The sequence below is a fragment of the Arxiozyma heterogenica genome, assembly GCF_036370985.1.
Source record: "Arxiozyma heterogenica strain weizmannii chromosome Unknown scaffold_11, whole genome shotgun sequence".
In the NCBI taxonomy this organism is placed as follows: domain Eukaryota; kingdom Fungi; phylum Ascomycota; class Saccharomycetes; order Saccharomycetales; family Saccharomycetaceae; genus Arxiozyma; species Arxiozyma heterogenica.
This window is the reverse complement of record NW_027042664.1, coordinates 959,553-982,706: the sequence shown is the minus strand read 5'-3', so window position 1 is coordinate 982,706 and position 23,154 is coordinate 959,553. Positions and strand designations below refer to the sequence as shown.

The 23,154-nt window shown below is 29.6% G+C and overlaps 11 protein-coding genes across 11 annotated transcripts; 6 read left to right on the top strand and 5 right to left on the bottom strand.

Moving 5' to 3' along the window:
- Positions 1 to 313: 313 nt before the first annotated feature.
- On the top strand, positions 314 to 2,131 carry SMF2 (divalent metal ion transporter SMF2; the record flags this gene model as incomplete). Its single annotated transcript, XM_064857087.1, has 1 exon — positions 314 to 2,131. One exon carries the CDS (start codon positions 314 to 316, stop codon positions 2,129 to 2,131), a length of 1,818 nt encoding a protein of 605 aa, XP_064716220.1.
- A 1,043-nt stretch (positions 2,132 to 3,174) lies between these two features.
- On the top strand, positions 3,175 to 3,675 carry COX6 (cytochrome c oxidase subunit VI; the record flags this gene model as incomplete). Its single annotated transcript, XM_064857086.1, has 1 exon — positions 3,175 to 3,675. One exon carries the CDS (start codon positions 3,175 to 3,177, stop codon positions 3,673 to 3,675), a length of 501 nt encoding a protein of 166 aa, XP_064716219.1.
- Positions 3,676 to 4,227: 552 nt separating this feature from the next.
- Positions 4,228 to 4,698, bottom strand: ELF1 (Elf1p; the record flags this gene model as incomplete). Its single annotated transcript, XM_064857085.1, has 1 exon — positions 4,228 to 4,698. The coding sequence occupies one exon, from the start codon at positions 4,696 to 4,698 to the stop codon at positions 4,228 to 4,230; it is 471 nt and encodes a 156-aa protein (XP_064716218.1).
- Positions 4,699 to 5,608: 910 nt separating this feature from the next.
- CIC1 (Cic1p) lies at positions 5,609 to 6,688 on the top strand (the record flags this gene model as incomplete). The annotated part of the gene is made up of 1 exon (XM_064857084.1): positions 5,609 to 6,688. One exon carries the CDS (start codon positions 5,609 to 5,611, stop codon positions 6,686 to 6,688), a length of 1,080 nt encoding a protein of 359 aa, XP_064716217.1.
- A 2,004-nt stretch (positions 6,689 to 8,692) lies between these two features.
- PWA37_000406 (uncharacterized protein) lies at positions 8,693 to 9,040 on the bottom strand (the record flags this gene model as incomplete). Its single annotated transcript, XM_064857083.1, has 1 exon — positions 8,693 to 9,040. One exon carries the CDS (start codon positions 9,038 to 9,040, stop codon positions 8,693 to 8,695), a length of 348 nt encoding a protein of 115 aa, XP_064716216.1.
- An 871-nt stretch (positions 9,041 to 9,911) lies between these two features.
- MAD3 (Mad3p) lies at positions 9,912 to 11,234 on the top strand (the record flags this gene model as incomplete). The annotated part of the gene is made up of 1 exon (XM_064857082.1): positions 9,912 to 11,234. The coding sequence occupies one exon, from the start codon at positions 9,912 to 9,914 to the stop codon at positions 11,232 to 11,234; it is 1,323 nt and encodes a 440-aa protein (XP_064716215.1).
- Positions 11,235 to 11,601: 367 nt separating this feature from the next.
- On the bottom strand, positions 11,602 to 13,071 carry TPH3 (Tph3p; the record flags this gene model as incomplete). Its single annotated transcript, XM_064857081.1, has 1 exon — positions 11,602 to 13,071. The coding sequence occupies one exon, from the start codon at positions 13,069 to 13,071 to the stop codon at positions 11,602 to 11,604; it is 1,470 nt and encodes a 489-aa protein (XP_064716214.1).
- Positions 13,072 to 14,334: 1,263 nt separating this feature from the next.
- Positions 14,335 to 16,572, bottom strand: MPS3 (Mps3p; the record flags this gene model as incomplete). Its single annotated transcript, XM_064857080.1, has 1 exon — positions 14,335 to 16,572. The coding sequence occupies one exon, from the start codon at positions 16,570 to 16,572 to the stop codon at positions 14,335 to 14,337; it is 2,238 nt and encodes a 745-aa protein (XP_064716213.1).
- A 1,086-nt stretch (positions 16,573 to 17,658) lies between these two features.
- Positions 17,659 to 20,433, top strand: BBC1 (Bbc1p; the record flags this gene model as incomplete). The annotated part of the gene is made up of 1 exon (XM_064857079.1): positions 17,659 to 20,433. One exon carries the CDS (start codon positions 17,659 to 17,661, stop codon positions 20,431 to 20,433), a length of 2,775 nt encoding a protein of 924 aa, XP_064716212.1.
- Positions 20,434 to 20,859: 426 nt separating this feature from the next.
- PET130 (Pet130p) lies at positions 20,860 to 21,657 on the top strand (the record flags this gene model as incomplete). Its single annotated transcript, XM_064857078.1, has 1 exon — positions 20,860 to 21,657. The coding sequence occupies one exon, from the start codon at positions 20,860 to 20,862 to the stop codon at positions 21,655 to 21,657; it is 798 nt and encodes a 265-aa protein (XP_064716211.1).
- A 497-nt stretch (positions 21,658 to 22,154) lies between these two features.
- On the bottom strand, positions 22,155 to 22,427 carry LSO1 (Lso1p; the record flags this gene model as incomplete). The annotated part of the gene is made up of 1 exon (XM_064857077.1): positions 22,155 to 22,427. The coding sequence occupies one exon, from the start codon at positions 22,425 to 22,427 to the stop codon at positions 22,155 to 22,157; it is 273 nt and encodes a 90-aa protein (XP_064716210.1).
- Between the last annotated feature and the right edge of the window lie 727 nt (positions 22,428 to 23,154).

The window sequence follows — 23,154 nt, the reverse complement described above, 5'->3', positions numbered from 1 at the left end:
TAGCAGTTTTTTTTCTATGTATTTGTCATAAATTATCAACCTAACAATAACCATTTTTTAAAAAAAAAAAAAATTGAAAAAGCAAACATAGAAAAAAACAGCACACTGACTCCATGTGTTGCTGTTACAGTATGTTGAGGTATAGACATCGATATATCCTGAAACTGTTTATCTGGTATTTAGCAATACATATTAGATAGGACAAACAACTCTTTAAATTACAAATATAGACACGAATATATTTACCTATCTATCTCTATATTCTTATTTGCAAACCTGTTTTAAATTATCCTAGTATTTTCAATACTTTTTAATGTCTCTAGAATATGCTGATTCTATAATTATGAATAGTAACGAAAATAACACAAATATAAATAATAAAGGAGAGGAACGACCAATACCGTCAAGTAGTGACATTTTACAAAAGGAATCAACAGACTTATCGCATTCTTCAAGAGGTGTAGAGACAATTGAAACTGTACGAAATGAAATAAACCACTTTATTCATGGAATTTCTTCACCTGATACCACAACTCACCTAAGTCCACTTGAATCTATTCTCCAAATTCTAAAGAAGTATTCCAAATTTATTGGACCAGGCTTGATGGTCTCTGTTTCTTATATGGATCCGGGGAATTATTCAACAGCAGTTGCCGCCGGTGCAGCACATAAATATAAACTATTATTTTCTATTTTAGTATCCAATTTTATGGCAGCTTTTTGGCAAGCATTATGTGCAAAATTAGGTGCAGTAACAGGCTTAGATTTAGCTCAAAATTGTCGTAAACACTTCCCGCATGGAGTAAATATCACTTTATATATATTAGCGGAGATTGCTATTATAGCAACAGATCTGGCAGAAGTGGTTGGTACTGCAATCTCACTAAATATTATATTTGGCATTCCTTTGGCTATAGGTGTGATACTAACTGTGGTAGATGTGTTAATTGTGTTACTCGCGTATAAACCTAATGGTTCATTAAAAATAGTGCGTCTCTTTGAAGCTTTTGTATCACTCCTAGTTGTTTTAACTGTTATATGTTTTGCTATAGAATTATTTTATGCAGATTTGGGGTCTACTAAAAAAGTATTTAATGGATTTTTACCAAGTAAAGCTGTGTTCGAGGGAGATGGCCTTTATTTATCTCTTGCTATATTAGGGGCAACAGTGATGCCACATTCTTTATTCTTAGGATCAGGTGTTGTACAACCAAGGCTAAGAGATTATGATATCAAAAAAGGTTACTATATGCCAGATCTTAATGATATTGAAAATAATCATGATAATTATAAACCGTCCTTTGAGGCAATAAATGAAACCTTACACTACACGGTGGCAGAATTGTTGATATCTCTTTTCACAGTGGCATTATTTGTCAATTGTGCTATTTTGATTGTAGCAGGTGCCACACTATATGGTACCACGCAAGATGCTCAAGAAGCTGACCTATTTTCAATTTACAACCTTTTATCTACGACTTTATCGAAAGGCGCAGGCTTAATCTTTGTGCTGGCTCTATTATTTTCTGGTCAAAGTGCAGGAATTGTGTGTACATTAAGTGGTCAAATGGTAAGTGAGGGGTTCCTTAATTGGTCGGTTTCTCCAACAATTAGAAGATCGATTACAAGAGCTGTAGCTATTACACCGTGTTTGATTTTAGTCCTTGTTGCTGGGAGAAGTGGACTATCTGGAGCTTTGAATGCATCTCAGGTGTTGTTATCTTTGTTATTACCATTTGTCTCAGCTCCATTAATCTATTTTACTTGTAACAAAAAAATAATGCGTGTTCAAATCAATCCAAATAATACTCATAATAATAATAGTGGAAATAATAATAATAAACATACACAAAATCGAATTACTTCGCTTGGCAATAGTTTACTAGGATATGATGTTTCTTATGAACCACTTAAACAAGATATTGGCAGTGAAGAGTATCTAGAAATGCATGATATGAATACGTCAAACCATAGTGAATCTAGTAATACAGACAATGCCGCAATACACTACAAAGACATGAGCAACAGCCTTATTACAACTATATTATCGATATTGGTTTGGATCATTATCTCTACATTGAATTTCTACATGTTAATAAGTTTTTCATCTGGACGAGACATCCACTTCTAAGTGAAGTAGTTACAGACCCTAAACGGTACCAAATAGGCTCAATAAAAGTGCAGTTTACGGACACAAAAGATACAGTTATACATGAGACTTAAGGTACTGCGTAATCTTAGTAAGTATGGAATGATTTTTCGAAATTTTAAAATATTTGTATATAACATTGTGTTATAAGACCTTATATAAATTGCTCTAATTATCAGTATACTCTTCTATATTAATTCTAGGAAAATTAACAAATCAGAGCTTAGAGATTTGTTGTTTTCAAATTCTTTTGTTCTTTTTTTTTTTTCTTTCATTTTTGTTTGTCCGTCGATTCGCTGAAGATGAAGATGAAAGGAGGGGGGGAAGGGATTTTCTCGAATTATAAATATTTCAGAATAAGTCGAAATAAAATGGACCAGATCTAATCGAAATGTGGAAAGCAGGTTTAATTACCTTGATAGTCAACTTCTAGCAGTGATGAGTTGTTCGATTGTTTGTCAAAAGACTGTCGATTTCGCTATCAGAAGATAACGGACATTATGAGATGAAGTCCCTTTTTGCGGATAATACCAATCTCTGTTCCAATCCACTTCAATTTGTCTTAATCGTTTCCCCCCTCCTAGGTGGTACTCTTGCATTAATATGCTTACGTATTTATATTTATAACTTGCAATTTACCGTAACAGTTGTTTTTCTTTCTTCCTGTACCTAGTTCTGAATATCTTCTTTGTTGTCTTGCTGTTATTTACCTTCTCGTCAATATGTGTCCTTTATTAATATCATTTTTCCCACGTCTTCTCTAGTCATCTTTAACTCTTTGTACGTTCTGCTTAAGGAGTAAGAAAGAAAGTTTTTATTTCTTAGCGACTTATATTATTCTCTTTCATTCGCATGCAATTGCATACATTCATATTCATAACCAGGCGTTACAATAGAACACGCAATAATTAATCTTTAAACATATACCTTCAATTTAATTTGATACTTTCTCCCTTCTCTCCCTCTCAACTATTACGACACCTTAATCAAGAACAAAGTTAAATATCTAATAATAAAAAGAAAAGATGTTATCTAGAACCGTTATGCGTAGTCTTTCTATACCAGGCACTTTAAGAATAGTCCCTCGTACCTATACTAGCATTAATGGTTCTCTTAGATCTGTGATGCACACCACTATCCCAACTACTGTTAAGAACACTTCATTTTTTGGTGTGAGGAATTATTCTAGTCAGCATGATGAAGAAACTTTTGAGGAATTCACCGCTAGATTTGAAAAGGAATTTGAAGAAGCTTATGATTTATTCGAAGTACAAAGAGTGTTAAATAATTGTTTCTCATACGATTTAGTTCCTGCTCCCGCTGTATTAGAAAAGGCTTTAAGAGCTGCTCGTAGAGTCAACGATTTACCAACTGCTATAAGAGTATTTGAAGCTTTGAAATACAAGGTTGAAAATGAAGACCAATATAAAGCCTACTTGGAAGAATTAAAAGATGTTAGAGAAGAACTTGGTGTTCCATTAAAGGAGGAATTATTCCCAGATGGAAAGACTCCAACCTTATTCTGAATCATCTATCCTAATTTGATCCGACCTTTTTAACTTATTTATTCTATTCTATTCCATTATTCTTTATTTATTCTATTCTGATAATTAAATTATATATTATATTGATTCGATTTTACTTTACTTTAGCTTATTCTTTTTTGTTTTTTGCTTTTTTTTTTTTGCATCTTAATATTATTAGTATGTTATATTACTATATATTTAATGTTACTAATATTAGGTTAAAACACTGCCTTTCCTATTAAGTGTTCACACCATTTATAATGTTGTTTTGTATTTTTTGGACTATTTTATCCTTTTTATATCTCATATCATTTGGGATTATGTTCTTCTTTAATATATAAAATTTTCAACTTTAGTTAATGCTAGTTATATAATATCATTGAATATACATATGTAGTAAAAATATCTTATTATACCTTTTGTATTGGTTTCTTTTTTCCTATTAATTTACTTAGAATTTGGGGATATAAAAAAAATAGCACTTTTTCATTTATCAATATTTATTTATGCAGTTGTCTGTCTAATTTCTATAGATTTATTGACAAACAGTTCTTAATCTTCATCTTCTTCATCGCTGTCAAGTACATTTCTACCCCTATTACTTTCTTTTATATTTCTATGACCCTCATCATCATCTTCTTCTTCTTCATCTGAATCCACTACTACTCTAGAAGACCCAGATTTAATCCTTGTAGATGAGTTTCTTTCCTCATCAGAATCTGTTTCATAATCACTACTTGACCCCTCAGAATCACTATTTACATCACTACCGTGCCCTTGATTAACTTCCTCTACAGCATCAAACCAATCACTATAAATATCCACAGGCTGTGACAACGAATTGATTCTAGTTTGAAATGATTGTCCACATATCTTACAACTTAAAGTCCCAATACTATTTTTCTTATCTAATGTACAAGAAACAGACTTATCATGATTACAGAATAAACAATTGAATTTTGTATCCAATTTTTGAACCACTCTCTTAACTGGAGTTCTTGATGACTTCTTTCTTTTACCCATTTCTGATTCCTTATATACCTATATGGTTTAGGGAAAAACCACTGATACAATTGTGTATATAAATAATGTTATAGCTTGCGCCAAATGTCCGTATAATCTTATTACTTGTGTAGTGTACATTGCAGACAGATAATAGAGCACACACATTTATTGTGTTTCCACCCTCTGAGATAACTTTTCAGTTTAATCACTGTTTCTTTTTTAATTTTTTTTGTTCTCTTTCAAACTTTTGCAAAACTTCCCAGTTGTTGTAAATTCCGTAGGGGAATTTTCTGTAAATTCTCTCCAAATTCTCAATTCCAGTCTTACCCTTTTTGTAATATGGTCTGTTGTTTCCTTATTGCCAGATTCATAGATACAAAGGTTTTAGAGACAACAACAATCATGTTTGATATATATATATATATATATATATATGTTTGTATACTCATGTGTAAGTTTATATTACCATTAGTCTGAATTTGAAATAACTATGGTCTTTCTCGTACTAGTATGGGACAGAAATAATGATCACATGATTTGCGACTTCTTAAATTCCGCCCGGAATCTTCTTTATTACTGTTTTATTTCGTTTGAGAAGTCCTTCAAAAAAAAAAATTTTTTTTGAATCTTTTTGTTTTTCTTTTTTCGTAGAATTTGGTAAAATTGAACTTTTAAAGCTCATCGCAAGAATTGTTCAAGTAGACAATAAATAATACTAACTTTTGTGCTCTGTAATACTCTTGATATATAACTATTGTTACAGTGTATAGAATATACTTGAATAATTCTGACCTTATTCTGACTTTCACATATAACTTTTGCCTGTAAATTCTAAATATTTATTTTTATATAAAAATTTAGATTTAGCTTTAGATTTACATTTACATTTACACTCAAATATAAGAGAAGATATAATTCGACGGTCAAAATGACAGAAGTCTCTAAATCAGTAGAAGAAATACCAAAAGAAAGAATTACTAAAGCTGTAAAGCAATTAAATCTTTTTGTTAAAAGAAAACTGGAAGAAGAAGAAAAAAATGGCAATGATTTGCTTGGTGCTGACATAGAAGATATTGACCAAAATGTCCATTTAATTGCTGTTAATGCCACTTCTTTCTCCGGATCTGTCAAACAATTTAAACTGAAATTAATTGACATCCAACATTCCCTATACAAACCATGGAAACAAAACAGTATCACCGCATTAAAAGACTTCAAATGCCTTTTGATTTTAAAGGATACAGACGTCGATAAAATTAGTCAGGATGATTTATTTGATTCTTTAAACGAAGATAATATCATAATCGATGAACTTATCTCTGTTAATACTTTGAAAACGACTTATAAGGCTTTCGAATCAAGAAGAGCTTTTATACAACAATTTTCTTTGATTTTAGCAGATGATTCTGTAATTACAACATTACCTAAACTATTAGGTGGGAAAGCATTCAACAAACTAGAGACTACTCCAATATCAATCAAAACCTACTCTTCATCCCAAAAAAAGTTTTCTAAAGAAACTTTAATTAATTCTATTAAAAAAGTTTATTTACATAAATTGCCAGTTAAATTACCCCGTGGTACAACTTTGAACGTTCATCTAGGTCAATTGAATTGGTTTAATGAATCAGATTTGGTACAAAATGTGGAATCTGTTACAAAATATTTGCTTGATAATTATAAAATTAGATTGATTTTCATTAAGACAAACAAATCACCTGTCTTACCGTTATATTATAATAATGACGTTATTGACGACTTAGTTACAGGCGAAAAGAAAGTTGATGAGCATGAAACTTCTAAAGAAAAAGTCACTATCGATGGTATTGAAGTTGAATTATCTAATTTCGAAAAATCTTTACTGGAAATTGCTAATCCAAAGAAATTATCTATAATCTTCTCTAAAAATATTAAAGAAGCTAAAAGGTCTAGAGTTAGCGAGGAGGAAGAATCCAAGCAAAGTGATAATACTTCAAATGAACCAGAATCTAAGAAATTAAAAAACTAATAAAAATGACAAAATAAAAGCAATTTAATAAATCTTTTTTGTGTATAATTTACTTTCTATCCATTTCTACAAATATATAAATTATATATATATATAAGCATAAATATGTATCTATATATGTGCATTTATATTTTATATGATAATTGTGTAATAAAATAAATATTATAAATATTTTCATAAAATCTATTATTACATTAATAAATACATAGCCTTGTATAAAGTATATCAGAGAAAATGTTAATACAATATATTAATACAAATAACAAAAAAAAAGATGCTGTTAAATGTTTTATATAAAGTATAAAATATATGCAGTCGAAATTGAGAGTCAGTTAGACGAAATAAGTGAAAGAAAACAAAAAGATACGATAAATAAATAAATATACCATATAATCATAAAAGACAAAGAAGAAGAAGGATGAAAAAGGAGTGAAAATAAAATAAAAATTTCCGATTATTCATTTTATAATAGTTAAGTTCTTCCTTCAGCATTTCTCACTTTTGCGGAATGAACTATATGGTCCCAATCACCATGGAACACGGCATAACTTTGACATATACTCATTGAGATTAATGCAAATGATATACCTATCCATAAACCGCTGATACCTAATCCACGATGAAATGTTAAATAATTAGCCATTGGGATACCAATACAATAAAAGGCAAAAAGGTTAATATATCCACCAATCTTTTGTCTACCTTGACCACGCAAACAGCCTGCAGTAGATGCATTAAATGCATCAAAGATTTGCATAAGTGCCAATAATGGTAACGTTGATACCACTAATTTCACAACATCAGCCTCTCCACTAAACAAAGAAGCAATTTGATGCCTAAAAGTGAAAATGACAAACATGTTAAAAGAGGAGCAGACAAAGGATAGAAACAATGAAACTTTACAACTTAAAATACAACTATCTACCAAAGAAGCACCGATAAGGTTTGCCACTCTTGTACTCGTAGATACAGATATTGAAAAGGGGACTTGGTATGCCAACGATGCTATTGTTGCTATAATAGATTGGGCGCCCAACGCAGCAGTACCAAGATGAGATGCAAAGATTGTTAATATTTCAAAACCTAAAAATTCTGCTTCCACCATAATAATACCAGGTAAAGCTAAATTAAACATTTTTTGCCAATTCTTGAATACTTGATATTTTTTAATGATACCATTCCAGCATTTTAAAGGATTTCTCTCATGTTTTGTGAAAACTGTATATAACAATAAGCCTAAGGCCATTAACCAATAGTTTATTGCTACAGATAAAGGTGCACCAAGATAACCTATACCTAACGTTTTATCCCAAACAAAAAGATAATTCATTAAGGCATTTAGAGGAGCACAGACAAAAAGTATGATCGTAGAAGCATGGAATATTCCTTGACACTGCAAAAATCTTTTACCACATTCAAACAAGATGAAACCTGGGACACCTAAGGATGTTACTCTTAAATAACGTGCTGCAAGGAAACATAACTCTCGTTCCGGAATCATTAATGCTAAAATTGATTCAGACCAAAACCACCACATATACATAATAGGCAAAAATGCAATAATAGTGGTAATTGCACATCTTTGAATCAAAACACCTACCAAATGATAATTTTTAGCACCGTATGCTTGTGAACATAAAGTGTCTAGACATGTACATAGACCTTGGATAGCTGCTAATCCGGTTATATTAGCTGTCATAGAGCCTAAAGTGACACCGCCTAATTCGTTGGTGCCTAAATGCGATACTGAGAAGATTGATGCTAATGACAGAGAATTTTGTAAAATAAAAGTGAAAATCAAGGGTAACGCATTAAAAGTCAATACTTGTGCTTCTCTTCGATATGAGGATTTAATTGGTTTCCCATTATCAATTGCATCTTCCCACACTTCAGCGATTTCTTGCTCTGAAGTGGATACATTTTGTTCTATACTATTATAGATTTCATCTAAAAGGACTTGACTTCTTGATTGTCTACGACTTTGATCTAATAATTTATTGTCAATTAACAAATCACGTTGTTCATCAAGAAGACCTTTATGATATAAATTTTTTTTATTGTAGCGCTGGGTTTTACACTTCCATAGTTATTTTTCTTATTATTGTCGTTAGGAGCATTATTTCGCAGTTGAGATAATTCATCTAGAGTGGAGGTGTTAAATGATGGGTTTGCTTCTAAATCCCTTTCACCTTGTACATCTTCTTCCTCCTCCTGTAATTCACGAAAGACTGTTTCCTCCTCTCTTTCTGGGATATAGTCAGCAGGAGTATACAATCCACCTTTTCCAACACTAGTAGAATATACAACAGATGATCTTCTTTCAGATGTAGTATAATTGAACTGTTTGGACATTCCAGTTATAAATAACTCGATAAATTAATAAAATAGAGAATATATCAATTAACTTTTATTCTCGATATAAGGGGTTATGAAAAGGTGATAATCCTGAAAAAAAAAAAAAAAAAGAAAAAAGAAAAAAGAAAATTATCAATTATAGCACACTTACTTATATGACTGTGTTAGCTTCTTACTGCTCAATTTTTTGAGAGTATAAAAACTAGCAATTCAGAAAAGTTTCTACTCATAAGTATATATATGCATGTACGAGCACTTGTAATGAATTATTTCGATCTCAGTTAATCCTTTAATGTTGCGTATATATTGTTTTGTGAAGAAACTTATCTTATTTATTTTTTCTTTTTATTTTTCACCGTTTAATTTTTCAATCTTAGTTTTAAAATTCTATATCATTTTTTTTTTCTATTACAGTTCCTTTTTATCCGGTAGCGGATAACTTTTTTTTTAATTTTATTTTTTTTTTTCATTTTTCCCTTTCATATTATTTCTCTGGTGTTTTTTGTTTTAATACAACGGAAATGAAAAAAAATAAAACTAAAAATAATGAGGGTTAGAATTATTCTACACTTATTTATTGTATTTGTCTTTATACTTCTATGAGGGTTTTGTTTCTTTTTTTTCTCCTTTTTTCGATGTTTTTGAATGCCCTCTAATTTTAAAACAAACATGAAGCAGCAACATTAACTGACACAAAAGTGGAAAGAATAAAAATAGTCAAAGACAGCATTAATATATGAACACACAATTAATAAAAATAGTTGCTGAAGTAGCTACTAACATAAAATTTTTTTTCTTTTTCTTTTTCTGATTCATAGTCTTCAATAATAACCTCTTTTTTCTGTTCTTTCACTAAATCTTTCTTCCAATGCCCAAGAAGTTAATTTTGTTTGACGAGTTAGAAGATGATAAAGAGAATTATTCATATCAACGAAAAGGAAGGTCAGTATCTTTAATATCTCAATTGCAAACAACGTCCAAAACTTCAAATGAATCAAGTAAAAATGAGCATTGGAAACAAATCTTAAATCAAATTTCTCTAGTAGATGATCCATTATCCTTATTTGTTGAGTATATAGAGATCGAATCACATAAAATAATGAGTGATTGGACTTTAAAGAGAAGTAGTCTTTTAGAGATTGTTGAATTATGTTTGTTATATTGCCAACGATTTGATAGATATAAAAATGATCCGAAATATTTAAATGTATGGCTAGATTATTGTTCAAATTTTTACTCCACTGAAGACCAAATCGATATTTTTTATTACATGTATAGATCTGATATCTGTGTTGAATTGAGTGATTTTTATAGTTATTTTACAGATATTTTTGTGCTGTTGGAAAGATATTTTGAAGCTTACCAAGTTCTTAATCTAGGAATCCAGGCTAATGCTAAACCTGAAAAGCAACTATTAGATGAATTAAATTTGTTGAAAGAAAATGAAAATTTTAAAGTTTCACAAGTAAATAGAACTACAGATCATGATGGCTTTCAAAATTCTAATCAAAATAACAATCCTGTATTCCAAATAAATTATCATGAGCCCAATTTAATATTGAATCAAGAGAGAAATGATTTAATACGAAATTATCAAAACAGGATTATAAGAAATAATAGCCAAGCTAAGACAAAAAATCTAAATCTAAATAATTTGAATTCAAGCTCTTCTAGTATCTATAGAGATGAAAATGATGAAGCTAGTGATACTTTTAATGTTTTTAAATCAAGTGTACGCAATATTTTTGATGATAAGTCAATAGTACCTTCGGCTACAGCTATTGCATCTACTTTAAAATTTGAATCAAGAAATGAAAAATTCAAAGAAAATAAGCACTTAATTTCGGGTAGAATTGAACCCAATTCTAAGATCGAACCTTTAAAGCAAGTTGCATCAATGCCATTCAATCAGCCAAAAAGTAATAATAAGTTATCTATATTTAATGACACAATGCACAGAAATGGACCAATCTATAAGATACTTCATATAAGTGGGATGAAACCGGAAAAGATCGATTGTAATTTCAACCTTATATATACTGAAAATGGAACAGAACATTCAATAGAAGAAATTTTAGCATTAATTAGATATAGGAAGATTATTAATACTACTACTAATAACAAAAGGAGTAATAATAATAATGATAACTTCACAAACGAAAATGGTCCAAATAAGAGAATGAAGATGTAATGAAAACTCAAAAAAAAATGAAGCAGTATAGGCATTGAACAAGATAATGTATAAAACAAAACTGAATATTTTTTTTCTTAAACATATTATTTAAAAAAAGAACCAGTATATAGATATATATAAAAATTAAGTTAACTACCTATATTCTATAAATATTTTTGTTTCTTTACAAAATATCAAAAAGAAAAAAAAATCCACCAAGCTATATATATATAAGAAAGATAACTGTATATTAATATGTAATCTCTCTGGTTTAATCTAGGTAAGAATTAAATTAAAAGAAATTATTTATTAGAGAATAATAGAAATATTATAGAGCAATCAAATAATATTATAAAGGTGCACAAATAATAATATTAGTATAATTTTAGGAAGTTTTGGATTTATAAATTTTATTCAGGTATTCCGTTACCCAAGACATTGAATAGGTTAATGGATCATTAAAGTCATAATCCGATTCAATCATATTCCTTTCAGACAATAAGTGTGCATTGTCATTGATTTTGAAGTAATTTGTGTTTGGCAATTTTGGTAGTCCAAACATCAAAGAGTCTTTATCAGTTCTAGAGACAATGAAATGATTTGGACGACCGTATTTTCTTGTAACATCAAAGATAGGTATAATGAATTTAATCATTGAATCCAGGTGTGGTAACCCTTTATGTGCTATTGGTCTAATGATGATACCATTATGTTTTAAATCGAAATTAACACTTGAATCGGACTTTATTGAGCTTGTTGAGACGTTTCTCTTTGGAGAAAACATTTTCTTCTTTTTATCATCCAGTATAGTGTCTAAATTATTATATCTGACATCACCTAAAATTCTAATTGAGTTAAAATTTTGTATAAATTGTTCACAATCATCAAAATTTGGGTATTGATTATAAAAAAACACATCTTGAACAAAGTCACAATCTTGTATATAACAAATCAAATTTGCTGTTGATGTGGGATTATTTGATTTAATATCTTTATATATTTTAATCTGGTACTTCCCCTTTGGTTTATAATTTTTCTTATTTCCCCCACTACTACTGCCACTCTCATTATTATTATTATTGCTATGACTTTTATTAATATTTGATTTTCTGTTTATATGACACCATGCTTTGATCCAACCTTTCCCCTGAATATAAATCTCACACCAATCTTTAAAATTATATTGAGAATTTAGTATCATATTAATATCAGGTAAATGGAACCCCATAGTAGATATCACGGTACCAGTCAACGCTTTATATACTGATATATTTTCAAAGATAGATAAAGAACAAAGACTAGTTAACAAATCTAGTTGTTTGGTATTATTACAGGATAGAACGATGTTGGGTTCATCGAATTTTAGATTATCATTAGATATTTGGAAATTTGAAAAAGAGGAATTGCGATTGATCAACGGTAAAACATATTCTATCTTAGTGTTGCTTGTTACAAGCTGCATCTGAGGACCAATTAGGGATAAGGAGGTCAGTTTTTCAACGGTGTCATTTGCATAACGGATCTCCCATTGCAAAGATTTATCTGGGTTCTTTTCTAAAGTCCAATTATAATAAACTTTTTGTTTTTGTGCTTTAAGAATGATTAATAAGGGTCTAATATTTCGAAACAATTCGGGAGGTAGTTCTTGGAATAAATTTGAAGAAGAGGAAGAAGAATATATATGTGTTGTAGGTGTTGGTGGTATTGAGGACGGAGTTGATGGAACTTGTTGAGAACTAGAACTTGAAGAATTGGAATCAGAATGGGATGCGTTAGTAAAATTTTTCAAATTTGACAACGACTCTTTTCTTCCGATAACAACAGGGCTTTTTAATCCACTAGGGAAGAACTTCATCTTTAACTAAGTAGATAATATTAATTTTGACACTTTAGCAGAACGTTTGTATTTTCCTTGAATACTCAAAAAGGAGTTACAGATAAAGAACAAAAACCAAATAGAAGAGGGTAGAAGATCAAAGCAAAGTAAAAGACACTCAAGAGATTGTTTTGATATGATCTGTCTAAAATAGGGGGAGGGGAGATATTTAAATAATGTAGGAACAGTTATTTTCAATCCTCGAATATTGTTGTCAAACAGTTTATGAAATCTAAATAAATATATACGTATAAATATATCCTACAATATATCTGTGTGTGTGTGTGTGTAATGGAGAATTTGAACTGGTTTCTTTTCCTTTATGTTATTTCTATTCAGTTTTATGTCTTTTTGATGTTTTATTGTTTTTATTTGATTAGGTAAAGAAAGCTAACAATATTGCCTAATTCAGACATAAAATTGAAAAGATTTGATATATGTCCCAAAGCGGTAATTGCAATACAAAGAGGAGGAAAGAAGGGAAAAACGAAGAAGAACGACAATGCCAATTTGGTGCTAACATCTCCCAACTACGATGTCTGATTTAATGTGATAATATTACGGGATTCTCACCACTACACAGACGTATAGACAAACATATGTATATATGCATACACTTTGTTTTCTACTAACATGTCATTTCATTTTATCTGTTTTTCTTTTTTTCCACCCATTTTTCTCACAATATGATATCATATACTAAATTTGTTACTATAACAAAAAAATTTCCACAAAGAGCCTCCTCGAACCAAAAAAATAAAAAATAAAAAATAAAAAAGAAGAAAATAGGGAGAGACAGAAAAAAAGCGCAAATTTTCCGTCTTTCTCTCCTTCCTCATTTTTTTGTTTGTTTGTTTGTTTGTTTGTTTGTTTGCTTGTTTGTTTGTTTTGTTTTTACCTTTTTTTGAAAGCATGATTTACTATATCTAAACATGTCGTTACGTAATATGAATAGATATGTTTATATCTTTATTTATGTCTGTATTTTTAGATCTATATATGTATATATATACTTTCTTGATAAATGCAACCGAATATTAATATTCGTATAGGTGTTGGTATAGAAATATATATTGAATATAGTAATGCAATGTAGCTATATTAGAAATTTCAAAAATGGATGAATATAACTATAGATATATTATCCTTTATAATGAATTAATGTAAGAATGCAAAAGGGAAAAAAGAAAAAGAGAAAAAAAAAGAAAAGGTAGGCAAACATTGTAGCTTTTACATGGCAATTTAAACAAGTTCATCTTCTCCAAAGGATGGTACTTTTTTCATATTTGTATCTCTTTGGTTATTTTTACTTTTGTAACTACGTTCTGCTGATTCTTTTTGAATATTAGATTCTTTCAATTGTTGTTGTTGTTGCTGGATACGTTCAAAACTAGAATCAAAATGGTATTCAGGTGATGAACTTTCATCATCTTTGTGGTTTTGTGTAGGGAAAGACTTTGACTTTAATATATTCAGATCTGTCTCCGTAACACCATTGATAATAAATTTTTTCAACGATACATACTTTTTATTACCATAATTTGAATTGATTTCAAATATCATTGATTTAACCAATGGTTTAAATTTTATAAACCAGCTTGGCAATAAGAAATTTTGTTTGATTTTTTTATTGAAAATATCATACTCGTATGTTTGAATCTTAATAAATGATTTGTCTCTGGCAAATAAATCACCTTCATTATTTCGACTTGCAATTTTTTGTAAATTTATTGTATCAATATTTTGCATTAATTTGACATATATTGATATTTTCCTTGGTGCAGAATTCATCATATGCAAATTATTTGTAAACCTTCCGTGTAAATACGATATTTTGGTTAAATATATTGGCTGTTTAAATCTGATCCCAATAGTGACTTGTCCGTTCGAATCTGGTTCACTTTGCCAGTACGTTGACATCGAATCTAATTTTGTATCAGATAATAGTTGCATTGAGGTGATTCCATTTCCAACTGGTGAATTGTTCGAAGTCAAACTTTTCAATAATCTTGTACCTTGTGCAAATGTCATGAAATCTAGATCATTACCCCATTGATGCTGATTAGTGTCGTATATTTGGTTTATTAATCTTTTTAAAAGTACAGTAGAGTATCGTTCAGGAAAATTGTTTCTATTATTATTATTATTATTGTTTTGATTATAAGCATATTTATTCCATTCCATTTTAATATTATCTTTTAATTCATTTAAGATTTCTAATTTATTGATCTTTAAATTATGGTTCAGTTCACTCAACAAGAAATCTTTATCAATATATTGAAATTCATTTGTCAAGATTTCTTTGATATAATTATTCAAATCATATTTCAATTTTAAATCATTTAAATTTGGTGAAGGTACATTGGTAAGATTAGAATTTTGGATTAAATTTGACAACAATTTCGTGATATATGTATGTAACTCAGGTATTATCATAATAGATGAAGAATTGTTGATCATAACTGGGATCTCCAAGGGTAGAGAATGGTTCAATTCATTTAGGATTTCGTTTTGTAAGTATGTAAAGTTTTGTAAAATTTTAAAATTTGAGTCTCTGTTATGATTACTATTGTTATTATAGAATGAATCCTGTAAAGAATTTATCTTTGAATTGATTAAATTCAGTTCATTTTGAAAATTGTTTATGAAATTGTTGTTTGGTAACAGTTTTCTAATATTTTTTTCGAATTGCGATATGACTATTCTCAATTTATCATCAAATTCGTTATTCCATTTTTTGTCTCTTACGTTCAGTTCATTATATAAATGATTGATCTGTTTTTGAATATTTGTGATAGATCCAGTTGTCTTTACCGGAGATGAATATAGATCATTGTTATAGGATCCACCTATTCTGATAAAATAAACGATACCAGAGAAGAGTAGAAAGGATATGAAAATAAATTTCAAATGAAAAAAAGATTTATTAGATATTAGCGTATTATTATTATTATTATCATCATCATCATCATCATCATTATCATCATCATTATTATTATATTTATATTTATGTTGTGGATTTCTTTGATCATATTCATAGTCATAGTCATACGATTCATCCAAATCATAATCACCAGAGACATATTCATCGTTATCTTCATCCAATGTTATATCATTATCACTTGTATCACTTACATTTACATCACTTTTATTTCTCTTATAATTATTGGTATATGAATAATCATAGTCTGAATCATCATCAGTGTCATCTAAATAATCCAAATCATTATATTTCAAATCGTTCTCATCAATTTGATAATCCTTATTATCGTTATCCTTAGTTGAAATAGATGGATTCATACGCATTCTTTCCATTAATAGATCCTTATATTTTTCTTTGATCATATCTCGGCTCTTACTCTTATCACTATTATTGTTGCTATTATTACTGTTATTATTAGAAATATTATTACTGATCATATGGCCATTTGAGATAGAATTTCTAGCACTATTGAACAGTGGTACTTCATTATTTGACATGATTAAATATGTAATTGGTGTATGTTGTAATAATCTATGTTGTATCTATTTTTGTTAAGAGTAAATAAACAGTTGTCAAAAATAAAGAGAAAAAAATAGTTGTTGAAAGAAGTATAGTTATATGTCAATTTAGCGTGAATTCAACTGTTATTGTGTATACTTATCACTTTTGTATACAAACTCATCGCTCTTCTATTTGCTATTCCCTCATTATTTGGAAGGTTTCGTTCTATGTCAATCAAATCAAATCAAATCAAATTAAATTAAATAAGAAAAAAAACAAATAATTACAAAAACAATATTTGTTAGTTTGTTTTTCTTTTTTTTTTTTTTTCATTTTTGAGGTTTTGAAGATTCTTAAAAACAGAACAAACAGAAACAGAGAGAAGACATGTACAAACAAACATATAAGTGTACGTATATGTGTATGTGTATGTGTATAAATGTATATGTATATGTGTATGTATATATATTTTGTGTGTGTCTCCTTGTGAAGAGACAAATAAACTATTCTTTGTATTTCTTTCTCTTTTTCTCTCTTTCTTCTGCGAAAGAAGGTGCTCGCTTACTCAGCATCATTACTAAACAAGATATGCGCACACCCATACACCCACTAGGTTTTGGCTTTGTTTTGTTTCTTTTTGTTTAAAAAAATAAAAAAAAAGAAGAGCAGGGGATGGCAGAAAGGAGGTAAAAATAAAAAAAATGAAAACAAAAAAAAAGGAAAGAAGGAGAGAAAGAACAGATTCTTGTTAAACGTTAACAAGGTGGCTCTTCTTGTTACCTGTAACCGCTGATAAAACTCTAAGCCATTGCAGACATACATACATATATACGTGTATATACATATACATATACATATATACATATATACGTGTATATACATATACATATACATATATACATATATACACATATATATATATATATATGTATATATATATTTCAGTATTTTGGCAGTACGTTGTTATTTTACTTATCTGTTCAGTTTAATAACAGGTAATTTTTCACACAACACACTAAGCCTTCCTATTTATTTTTACTCTGGACTATTCCTTTCTATTTTTTGTCGTTTTTTGGGATAATATGTCTGAACCTAGTGTTCCATTCAAAGTTATCGCTTTATTCCCGTACCATTCGGATTATGAAGATGATTTGAATTTTGAAAAAGACCAAATTATTACTGTCACTTCTATCGAGGATGACGAATGGTATTTTGGTGAGTTCCACGATGACAACAACAACAATAATAATAATAATAACTCAAAAAGAGAAGGTATCTTTCCTAAAAATTTTGTCAAATATTATTTAGATGACAAACCTCATGCTACTGACTCAGAAAGTAAAGATAAAGACGAAACACAACATGGTTCAACGGATAATACAACTAAGAATAATAAATACATTAATATTCCAACTGAAAGTATTGATGTAATTAATTCATATAATGATGATAATGACAATAATGATAATGACAACAACAACAACAATAATAATAATAATAAGGATATTGATGATTTACCCAAAATGAGTTTGAAAGATCGGATTGCTATTTTACAAGAAAAACAAAGAATTCAGCAACAAGAAGAATTAGAACAAAGAGAGAAGATGGAAAGAAGAAAAAGTTTAAATTCTATTCATTCTACTCAATCTATTAATACTTCCCACTCTAATAAACAAACTAATGATATTGACTCTATTATATCTGGCCAAAGTGAAAATATTCAATTCTCAAATATCAATATCGACAATAATAACAACAATAATAATGATAATGATAGTAAAAATCCAATTATAAGCTTGAATCAAATTGATCAAGAGAAAAAGGGATTTCATGAAGAAAAAGAAGAAGAAGAAGAAGAAAAATATATGAATGATGGTCAATTATGCGATAAAGTAAAAAATGAAAATGATTCTAATGATCGTGCTCATCAAGAATCTTCTGGAGAGGAAGAAGATTCTGAGGAAGACTCTGAAGAAGCTAGAAGAACTGCTTTAAGAGAAAGAATGGCAAAATTAGCAGGTGCTAGTAGATTTGGTGGTGGTTCCGTAGGATTTAATCCATTTGGTATGCCAATTTCATCCATGATGTCTTCTTCTTCTTCTAATGATACTACAATTAAAAAATCAAAGCATGAACAGGAAAAATCAGAAGAACAAAAAGAACAAGATATGTTGCCACAAGCTATACCAATTATGCCATTTGCTGATCCTAATGCCTTATCCTTTTTAAATAAGAAACATACAGAAACAGAAGAGAATGAACAAGAGGAGGAAGAAGAAGAAGAAATAAAAGAAGATAAAGCCGAATTACATGAAAATATCTCCAATTCATCTCATGTATTCAATGAACTACTTAACAAAACAAATAATACTGAAACCAAAGAAAATAATCAAAAGGAATTGATGCAAAATACATCTATCGATACTACTTTATTGAATGAAAGAGATGTTCAGGATATCACCGATTCTTCAAGGGTTCCTCCCACCACAACAGAGATTTTGAAAGAACATCTATCTGAATCGGAATCTGAAGTCTCTAGTATTGACCAATCTGTACAAGAGTCACTTAATAAGGCAGAAATTGTTGCTAATGAGATGGATATATCACAAAGGCCTCAGCCACCAATACCTCAATTTGATCAATCTTTATCTTCCAAATCGCAAGGATCAGCTTCACAAAGTAACCAGATTCATCACATGCCCCCACCTCCTCTACCTTTTTCTTTTTCTTCATCTTCTTCGTCTTCTTCACAACCCATCTCTAGTAATGTTCCTGCTTCACAACCTTCCATTAATATTAGTATGCAATTTGCAAAATCTGCTCCACCTCCACCACCCATTGTTCCACCTTTACCTAATTCTCCAATTTCATCTGCTCCATCTGTTCCACCATCTAGGCCACCTAAAGTTACACAACCATTAATTCCATCCTCTCCACCTCCGATTCCAGCATCAATGCCTGTCACAGAGATCACAAAATCCAATATATCGCCACCTCCATCTCCACCACCAATTCCTACCACGCATCCTACTTCTGCTCCACCTGTACCATCTATTCCAGCAGATAATAAACCAATTGGTTTAATAAGAAGAACAACAACACATAGGGATTTGCTTTTATCATTAACATCTGTCAAGATTACATTGAATTCAAAAAATCCATGGTGGATCTCTCCTGACCCAATGGCAGTACCAAAAGAAATTGAAGCTACTAAATTAAAATACAATGTTGAAAGAGGTGATTCAGTAATTACCAAGCGTACTGGTGAAGAATGGATATTTCGTACTTTTTATATTCTTTTTGAGAACTATACACAAGCAAACATTTCTGTCGTCTATGCTACAAAATCACCAATTGATACTGCAGTGTTAGTTGAAGAAAAATTCATTCCATTTGAGATTACAGGACCATTACCAATTTCTTTGAACCAAAAGATTTTAAGGCTTGGTGAATCCCTGTTAGATAAAGAAGTTAATACTAAGAATTTTGTTAATGATCTTCTAACTTCATTAAACGAAGAAGTTGTATTGCCAATAGCTAATCGTACATTTGGTATTACAGTGGTAAATTTCAAAGCAGGTAGTAGTTTAGATGACCAAGAAATGACTAGCGTTGTTCCAGGTGACGTCATTGTGATAAGAAAGGGTAAGTTAGAAAGGCATGGAAGGCTAATAGAAGTGGGTAACGAAGATAGTTATTCGGCTATAGTTACGGCATATGAACCTGAAAAAACTAAAATAAGAGTTATAGAAAATCGTGATGGTAACATTGTTGCTACAAGTTATAAGTTGAACACAATGCAAAGTGGAAAATTAAAGATTTTTAGAGTTGTGCTAAGACAATATATTAACTGGTAATTTTATATATACTATATATTTAGATATTTTTTACTTAAAATTACAGTTTGTTTGTATACTGTTGCGCCTTATCCTAGACTTATATCGGCATTGCATTATTATTGGATATCCTAATGAAGTGTATTAGAGCTTTTTCTCTTTCTATTTTTTTTCTCACTTTTTGTAATGCATGCTGCCGTTGTCTTTACAATGAAGAAAAATTGTAATAAAAGTATAAATACGACAAGAACTTGTAACTTAAGGTGATAAACATACAAACACACGACATATATATATCTATATAGAAAGAGAGAGATGGACATTTTTATCATTGTGAGATTTGAAAAAAATTAGTTGATTTAGAATGTGGCAATAGAATAAATAAAAAAATTTTCATTAGCATAAATATTAAATAAATTCAGATTTATAAGGTGTACGTTAGCCCTAATGATGAAACTACAATTAAAGTTCTTAAAAGATTTGAAATACTATCCACAAGTTAAATTACCAGTATCGAGAGATACCCCACCTGCAAATGAACAGCAACTTCCAAAGGGGTTACATGGACCCATACTTAGATTTGCTAATTCTAATAATTTATACTCACAAGAATCGTTAGCGTATTCCTGTTCGTATTTCAAAATGAGATTTTATCCAACAAATCATTTCTTAAGTCTTTTCAGAAAAACCAAGCCAAGTATCACTGTTCAAGCAATGCAAATGAAAAGTTTCCTTGATGATTGCCAATCTAAGAAGGTCGTTGACTATCTTAGAAAAGTCTATCTTAATGAGAAATCAGTGGTACCTGGAGATTTTGCTGTGTGGAGAAGAAAGATTACAGTAAAGGTTAAGCAGATATTTATTAAAGAATGGTACATGATGGAAGGTAATAAGGATATTATTGATAATATTAATAGTATTAGTAACAATGTTAAAATGAATAATAAAAGTATTATGCTTAAAGAGTTAAGCAAACAATATGAAGGGAGAAAAATTACCAATAGAGCTAAGGATGGATATTATATGTTTTTTATTTATAAATACCCATCAGTAGAAGAAATGAAGTTATTTCAAGAGCATATTAGGAATGCTATTAGACAAGTTGCAGATCGTGAATCTCAACTAGAAAATAAAAAATCTAATAAGAATTGGGTTGAAAGGGCGAATAGTAAAGTTAACATTACCTTTCTTAATAAATTACTAGTGGCTAATGAATGTCCTTATAGAGTAATCAAAGTAAAATAGAAAATAAAATTGAATAAATGTAGATCGCATTAATATATGGTTTATTTATTCTTTGTAATTAAAATTTAAATAGACTGTCTAGATATGATATTAAAAATAATATTCTTTGATTTTGTTTTATATATATATAGATAATGTATCTATTAATGCTTATGCAAAATAATATTTAACCTCCAAATGGATGTATTGTAAAGCTGAACAATTTACAACTTCATAAAGCATATGGGAAATAGTGTTATTTTATTGTTTACTTTACTGGGCAAATTGGTAGCGATCTTATTTTAAAAAAAATAAATATCAAAATTTGATAAAAACTGAGCCTGTTTCCTAAAAGCTGCAGTTAGTCTCTTTTCCATCGTTTGTGTTTGATAATGTTAAAGATTTCATTACGTTGGAATGGTTGATCACTGTCTTTGAGTCCTTGTGTGGAAATGGAACAGACCATTTCAATCTTGAACACGTCATTATTGTTCATTTTGTCGTTTTCATTGCAATTTTTAATAGCCCTTACCACCCATACTTAATTCTTCTTCCTCAGCACGTAATAATTCTCTGCGTTCTTGCTTGGCTGCCTTTTTAGCCAATTTTCTTTGTTCCTCAAGAAGTTTTTTTTGATTTGGTTTACGAGCACCTTGCTCCCATTTTTTAGCTTCTTCAGCTTCTAATCTTTCTCTTTCTTCATTTCTCTTTTCCCATTCTTGTCTTTTCTTTCTGGCTCTACCTTGAGCAACTTTGTGGGCCGTTTCAGAATATCTTTTACCTGATACCATATTTTATTGAATTCTCTTTTTTTTAGCTGATCTGTTTATAATATGTAATATATGTTCAAGATGTCTTTGTTGTTTGGTTTACTGATATTGAAATAAGTGAGATAAATTAGCATCTAAAAAGTTAAGCCCATAATTATTTAATATCTACAAGCATACCTTCCATAGATGTTTATATACTTTTAGGAACTATGTCTCTGTACATATATACTTCTTTTTATTGCCTACCAATATAAATTTTAAAATAAAGATTTTTTGGGGTGTCACACCCACTTTTTTCTCTTCTATGTTATATTAATAATAACGAAGGTGCTGTCTTATTAATAAGCATGGGTGAACGTAATGTTAAAATCTTCTTAAACGATGCAATTAAAGGCGAATAGCACACGTTACTTCTTTTTAAAGGAATTTGTCTTGAGGAATTTCATCAAATATTTTAGTATTCGTATTGCTACTGGAAAAAGAAGTCAGATTGATTCGATCCAATTTATTTTGCTTTAGTAATTTGCATTATTTCATCGTTTCGTGGTGGCTTTTTTTTTTCTCAAGCTTTCCTTGATAATATTTTTTTTGTATGAATGTCAGACAACACATTTTAAAAGATATGTAAAGATATTTTTGAATCCACCAGTCGTTTCAGAAATTGATGACCAGACTAATAAGAAGGGTTTGTAATTGATATGGTCCTTTAAACTTGATATTTTAAGTTGTTTTTTCTTTGTTCGTCGAT